This window comes from Venturia canescens, chromosome 4 (genome assembly GCF_019457755.1).
Source record: "Venturia canescens isolate UGA chromosome 4, ASM1945775v1, whole genome shotgun sequence".
NCBI lineage: Eukaryota > Metazoa > Arthropoda > Insecta > Hymenoptera > Ichneumonidae > Venturia > Venturia canescens.
Window position 1 is genome coordinate 14,393,951 of NC_057424.1, and position 6,964 is coordinate 14,400,914.

Consider the following 6,964-nt stretch of genomic DNA (forward strand, 5'->3'; position numbering starts at 1 on the left):
TTTTTTTTCACACAGGTAAAATATTTTTTCCGTGTGCACCGATAAATTTTATGCCCGGATTCTCACGCGCATATAACTCAAAACACCGAATACAAAATAAGAAAATAATTTTATCGTGCACTCGTGGCATATCACGCGCCGAGAATTGACCACTCGGTTTCGACCCTTTCCTCCGCGCCCTTTGAAACTTTTCAACGGAAAGGGCGTGCATCGAAAGTCCGTGAAATGAAATTTGCTGCTGACACGCGAACCTCCTACATCTACGAAGGAGGCACTTTTGCGGGGGATGCACGTCTATGACTTTCGTGCATACCTAACTAATCGGTTAAACTTGTTTTTTTTCTTCAACCAACTTGAAGGCTCCTCTCACTCTCTTTCTCACTCTTAATGCATCCAAATTTAGTTGCCAAATTTGTAGCGTTCATTCAAAATAGGCTTGTTTAATGGAGTTCAGTTATGCACGTTTTCTCCTCAACGTATATTATCACTTGGGAGTATTAAATGCAAGTTGATACTTAAACGATTTTTTATTCATTTTTCAACTACAAAGAATTGTTCAACTGTGAAAAATAATTAAAAATCTCCACTAAGAATTTTCGTAGAGATTCGCTGCGCACCATCTGTCAAACAAACGTAGCACAACATTTAAATTCATCAATGAATGTAATTTTTTCATGACAATTGGACGATGTCGAGTTTTTTTTAAAACTTTTTTTACCAATGAAAATATTCAATTTTATTCGATCAGGTGAAAATTCGTTGATACATTCGTGAATGATTTTTGTGTGTCCTTGCACTATACTGAAACCCAGCAAATTTGGTGATCCGAAAAGTAAATTCCACATGTGAATATCTACTGCGCCCTCGCGAGTGCACATGGGCGTTCTATTAATTTTTTATGTATCCGATGAAATAACGCAACCGGCTAATATTGGTGGAGGGTGAGGGGAGGAGTCGTCGAGTGACGACTGACATGAAACCGAGAGTAAGGGGATGGAACACCTGTACGTTGTACGCTCGGTGAAACACCCCCATGCCTGCTCGTGCTGCGATCCCGAATGCGACAGTTGCTCGACGCTTCCTGAGTGCGGAGGTTCGGAATTCCTGTTTTCTTCACCGGGACTCATAAATATTACGACGAATTCATTTGTCTTGTTTTCGAAGTTATATCGTCCGCCTGTTTTATTCGTCGTTCATCCACTCTATTTCAAAAATAATTTTCAAATGCAGAGTTCTCAACACCGATACAGTTTTTAAAACAAAAATATTTCACAATTAAAATTTTGAAAATTGCTTTGCTAAACTTTCTACTGATCAAAATTCATTTGTACTGCGTGTTCGTCGTGGTCTTTTTTTCACACTCTTACAGTTTATTTTTATTTTTAACGAATTTCAGAAACATTCATCTCTATGAAAATTTTCTCTTTGGTTTTTTTTTCACATTATTTGTCTTTTCAGTTTGACATGAAAAGCACCAATTGTCTATGCTCGAAATGAGGTGACAGGAGCATAACAGGTCCAGTATGATGCCTCTGTACAATGGAAATGAGTACTACAAGAAGATGCTTGAGTTGCAGGAACGTTTGAGAAAGAGGTAAAAGAGTCAACATTTTTTATCGACCGCATAGAACGAATTATATTAAATGTGATTAAATAGAATATTTTTTTTCAGTGAAGAAGAAAGAATAAGGCTGGAGGAACGATTCTCACTGCTGGAGCACGAGTCACGAAGCAGGTGAGGATATTCATTTTTGCGACAGTTCATTACTCGAACGGGGATTGAAAAATTGTAAAAAAAATCATTTTTGACAAAAATGGGCGTGAAGAAGTATGACACGTCGAGCACGAATGCATCAGCTAATAATTTTTCGCGATAGGTTAATGTTCTGCAAAAAAAACTTCTCGCAAGCATTTGTTTTCCTACTGATCTAATGAATCAAGAGAATCAATTTCAACGAACGTTCGGAATAGAATACACAAATTGTCAGTATCAAAAAGGCAGTAAATCGAAAAAAAATTATTCCATAATTAATCGAATTCTATAATCCTTCAACGAGAAATGTCATTTGAAAAGTATTTTTTAAAATGATACATTTTTTCTCCAATGAATAATTTTCTCAATTAATTTGGCTTAAAAAAAAGTGCTCGAGTCATTGTCGCAAAGTCTAATCAATTTTTCTTTCTATTACAATCTCATTACTGAAAATAATTGCAAGCTATAAGGGAATTGTAGCATGTTATTGAACAGAAACTATCGAATAACTCGATAGCTCAGTTATGTAGTTGGATATTTTGGCATGATTATTATTTTTACATCGATGCAGTCACGGACGACCCGTATTTTCTGGAATGTGACTGATCGATAATTTACATTCACCAACCGAGGCTCGGCTATGAGAAAATAAACGATACAAATACACGGAGTTGGCTACGAAATAGAAATACGTAGATTCTCTGCTTATACAAAAATATACGTGTGTATAGTTTTGAGGAGAATGTATTGTGTATTGTTAGACAAATTCGGCGCCCTGGAGGTGCACGGAAACGCGTGTTGGCTGTTTCACAGTAGACGAAAATCGATTTCAGACGACAAGTCAAGCCTGGTACCAAAACAGATAGGCCTTGTGAACAACATTTACATTTTATCTTTCGTTGTACCTGGAATATTCAATGTCAGGCGTTCCATGCCGTCCTGTCTTTAAGCAATTAGTCATATTTTATCACAAACGTCATATAATTTCGAAAAATTTTGTCAATTTCATTTTTTCAATCGTTTTTTCAAATGCACTATACAAAAAAAAGAATCAGTTGGTAAAATTTCAAATGTCATGTACAAGCATTTTTGAGCAAGCTAACTTGGAATTCTCGAAACCCAAATCATGGTACGCAGTGAATAATTCGTTTGGTTAAATGCTGTTATAGAAATCGAAGACTCGATAAAAATGTTGTGAATTTAACAAAATGATTTTTCTTATTGTAATTTCTCTGTGAGTTTGAAGACGCGGATTTTCATTCTATTTTTATATTTTTCATACAAGTCTATGATGATTGTAATTTCAGACACGAAACATGCATCAATCGCTTGAGAATGAGATACATCGATTTTTTAGAACAGCAACAAGCACGAGATGAACGCAATCATCAGCTTCTGGGTGCCCTTGATCGTGTTGACAGCAGCTTGGCTCGAATGACTGCGAAAACTGACAGATTGGGAGCACTGAGGGTGAGTTGAGGGCGAGTGAGATGATCGTGCTTGCTTTCTTCGGATATTCACCTAAATATGGCAAATAATGATCGATTCGATGTTGAAAATTGAATTTTAGAAACAGTACGAGGCTTCTATACTCGCTCGACACGAGTACAGACGTCCGAATGGCAGTGTCACCGGGGACAGTGGAGTTGCAAGTCAAAATGACGATGGTCATCGGAGATCCGTGGAACCGTATTGTGGTAGTGGGAACGCGGCCTTGGCTCCAGGTCGAAATAGGCCGATTGGAAATAAAGGGAGATCGAATCGGACGAGTGGTTCAGCGAGTCAAGTGAGACCAGGTTCTTCTTACGGTAGTAATTGGACAGGAATACGTTGTGAAAGTTCTCCAATGCATCCGTCGTCGTTCGCGTTTCCACGTTTTTCCCAAGGTGTAAAAAGTCACGCATTCAATCGGGACAACGAATCGTCAGCTGGGTTCAACAGCCTCGAGCCTCCGACGAAATTCCTCAGCAGCAAAACCTCCTTGGACCCCCCTGACTCCATATGTCAATCCCTTCGTCATGGAAATGGCAGTCCTCTGGTGTCGTCGAATCTGGAATATCGAAAAAACAATTTATCGCCGTATCAAGAAAGCGATTACGCTCCGCATCGATCGAGCACGGAGCTCGGTCAGAATTTGAAATTTGGACGGTCTGTGGCACGAAATTTGGCAGCTTCCGGTGCCTATGACTCGATCGAGCCGGTTCCGAGGTCCTACAATTCTGCACCAGCTTACTTCAAGGATTCTTATGAGCGAACGTCCGTAACTCGAAATTCACCAGGAAACAATTATGCAAAAATTCTCCAGGGAAATTCACCTGATTCCGATCGAATTTCAAACTCAGAAGATCGCAAGATCCGATCATCCTCACCTCGGTCTCCCAAACTCTGCGATATTTTGCGACAGGAACTCGGTGATGAGGAGGAACATATTGGTCACATAGTGGAGAATCAGTTGGAACGATACATAAGCAAAATTCGAAGTCTTCATCGCGTTGCCGAACCTCAGAGCCTCGAGGAAGTCGATCACGAACAAAATACCAGCGGTGATTTGCTCAACGTGAGCTTATCCGACGATGGACCTGATTTACCGGTCGAGGATAAACCACGGGACAGATTATTGCGACAAGATCTTGGAAACGTCTTGGCCTTGGCAAGCGATTTGGCTAATCAGACCGCGACAAATGCGTTCAACGTTGCCAACAACATGTATCAAAAGGTTCCTCCTGGAGATGACGTCGAGGAAACTGATGCGAGGGTTGACGTTGTTCCTGATGACGGGAGGAACGAAAGTGCTGTGCCGATGGCTGTCCCGGAGGAGGGTCACCGATTGGCGTCGATTAATCGACTACTCGACCAGACAGAATGTGAGGAGAAAGAAAATGTTTCACGTTACGAGGAACACGAGTCACTTGCCAAGAACGGAATAAGCGGGGACGTTACGAAATCTCATTCTGAATTAGCTTCACGGCCGAGCCGAAATATCCACGATATTGCGAAATTGAGCCGAAGTAGCGAACATTCCGATCAAGGCAAATGCGCTTCGGAGGGAATTGGAGCGAATCCGATGAACGGGGATGGAACAAAATTTTTAAAGAGGCATATCATTTCTCAAGCGCCCGAAGACAAACGTGATAAATTTTCGAGACGTTCTTCGGTCCTGCATTTGCTTCAAGGATCGCGATACAAATTGGCGAGTGGTGAGGAGAGAGAAAATGATGAAAATCTTCATGACGTTGTTGCCGATTTGGAACCGTGGAATCTCAGTGCACTTGAAAGAAGGGTCCATGAAATTATTCTCAACGATGAGGCACAAGATGATTTTGTGGGAAGAGAAACCGCTAGAGACGCGGATGCCACTTCGAAACATTTTGAACATGAGCGAGCAATGGCAGGAATCGAGGAAGAGATCGTCGAGTCTGAGGCTAATGAGCAGACAATAAACGATTCCATCGATGAAAATCCTTATGATCCTTCCTGGAAGAATGTTGAAGACCTTCAGGACGGAGCCAAGGGCCAAGATGATTCCAGGCTAGAGAACCAGCAGTCACTTCCAAATCCCCTCGATTCCTTGCAAAATGAGTCTCTGGAAAAAGACACAGTTTCATATCAGGAAGAAGCCATTGAAGACCCGAATTACGGTTCTGTAAATGCTGACGCTGATTCAAAAGTCGATTATGAGCAAAATCAGGCGAATACCGATTACAAGAATCACATAGGTAGATCGTACGATGAAGGTTACCCTGATAATTCAAATGTCGATTACGCGTACAATGCCCAAGGATCATACCAAATTCCGGACGAGCAGTATCCTCAATACAGTTCGAATGATGGCGTCCAATATGAAGAAAATCAGGGGCAACAACAGTACGGATATGCCGAAGAACAGTATGCTCAGGATCCCGATCCTCAAAATTATGCACAAGACCCCAATCAACAAACTTCTGTTGATAATTCTAACGAGGAGAACTACGTCCAGGATGCTAATCAGCAAAATTATGTTCAGGATCCCAACCAACAGGATTACGCTCAAGATCTCAGCCAGCAGGATTACGTTCAAGATCTAAACCAGCAGGAATACGTTCAAGATGCCAATCAGCCCGAATGGGTGAGTGATCCAAATCAGCAGTACAATGTGGATGATGGTCAACAGTTTGCCCAGGATCCGGATAACGTCAATCAGCAATATTCAACGGAGTCTGAACAGCAGATCCCAGCAGATTCTAATAATCAATACCTTGCGGCTCAACAATACTCGGAAAATCAGGAATATGCTGCACAATCGAACGAAGAATATTCAAAACGAGACGTGAACGTTCAGCCGTATTCGAATACGGGTGAATATGTGCAAAATGAGGATGAAGAGTATCAGGCTAGGACGACTGATAATACTTACCCAGTGGTTGAGGACTACCCAAACAACGAAGGTTACTATCGAGTGCAGGAAGACTCAACAGTTCCCTTTGAGTCTGAGGAAAACTTTCAGCAGTCACCTGAACGATCAACGAGTTTTGCTAAATCAAATAACTTACCTCAGGGCGAGACAGTCACAAAAAAGCCCAAGGATGTTATAAAATCCATCCTTGAATCGGACACAGACTCTACGATTGAGAAAAACGTCTCGAACACAGAAAGTGATTTCGATTTTAATTAGAGCGCCTCGCCTGTTGTAGATTCTTAGATTTAGATGTGCTCAAAGCTTCAAGGTGCAATTTCAGAGAACGCTCAATCCCCGTTATCGTTGACGATTAACTTGATAAGTCGAGGTAATTCAAGCTGATGAAAATATAAACGAGAATAGATCAATTAATGTATCCAGCAACGTATAGTTGTCCCGTGTGTAATGTAAGTGTAGGTATATAATTAACGTGATTATGTAATAAATCGGATTCTAGTCCAAATCACATTTTGTAGATTGATTTTTGGTATTTTTTTCAGTCATCGCGAATGAGAGAAAGTATCGTATATTCGTTGTTTTTAGTGTTTCAAATTTGAGTATAAAGTATTAATAGAACCTAATTTGTTTGTGTTTTTTCACTTTATCACCACCAGTTGAGTTTCCATTCTCATTTATTTGAACACAAGCAAATGCTGTCTGGAGTGCTAGGCAGCGCCACGACCGCCACGCCGATTTTCATTTGTACTATTCTTAGCATCCATTAGTTTGTTGATTCACTGATACGCGTTAGACGTTAAACGCGTTAGAGAAGTAGA

General features: G+C 40.7%; 1 protein-coding gene across 2 annotated transcripts; it reads left to right on the forward strand.

The window, feature by feature from the left end:
• The first annotated feature begins 124 nt into the window (after window positions 1-124).
• LOC122409484 (uncharacterized) lies at window positions 125-6,651 on the forward strand. Of its 2 annotated transcripts, XM_043417093.1 has the most exons (5): window positions 125-1,093; window positions 1,459-1,594; window positions 1,673-1,735; window positions 3,061-3,223; window positions 3,324-6,651. In XM_043417093.1, the coding sequence occupies exons 2-5, from the start codon at window positions 1,524-1,526 to the stop codon at window positions 6,402-6,404; spliced, it is 3,378 nt and encodes a 1,125-aa protein (XP_043273028.1). In that variant the 5' UTR covers window positions 125-1,093; window positions 1,459-1,523; the 3' UTR covers window positions 6,405-6,651. The 2 variants fall into 2 exon arrangements, with proteins under 2 accessions (XP_043273028.1, XP_043273027.1); XM_043417092.1 differs by having other exon boundaries at window positions 125-1,594.
• Window positions 6,652-6,964: the final 313 nt, after the last annotated feature.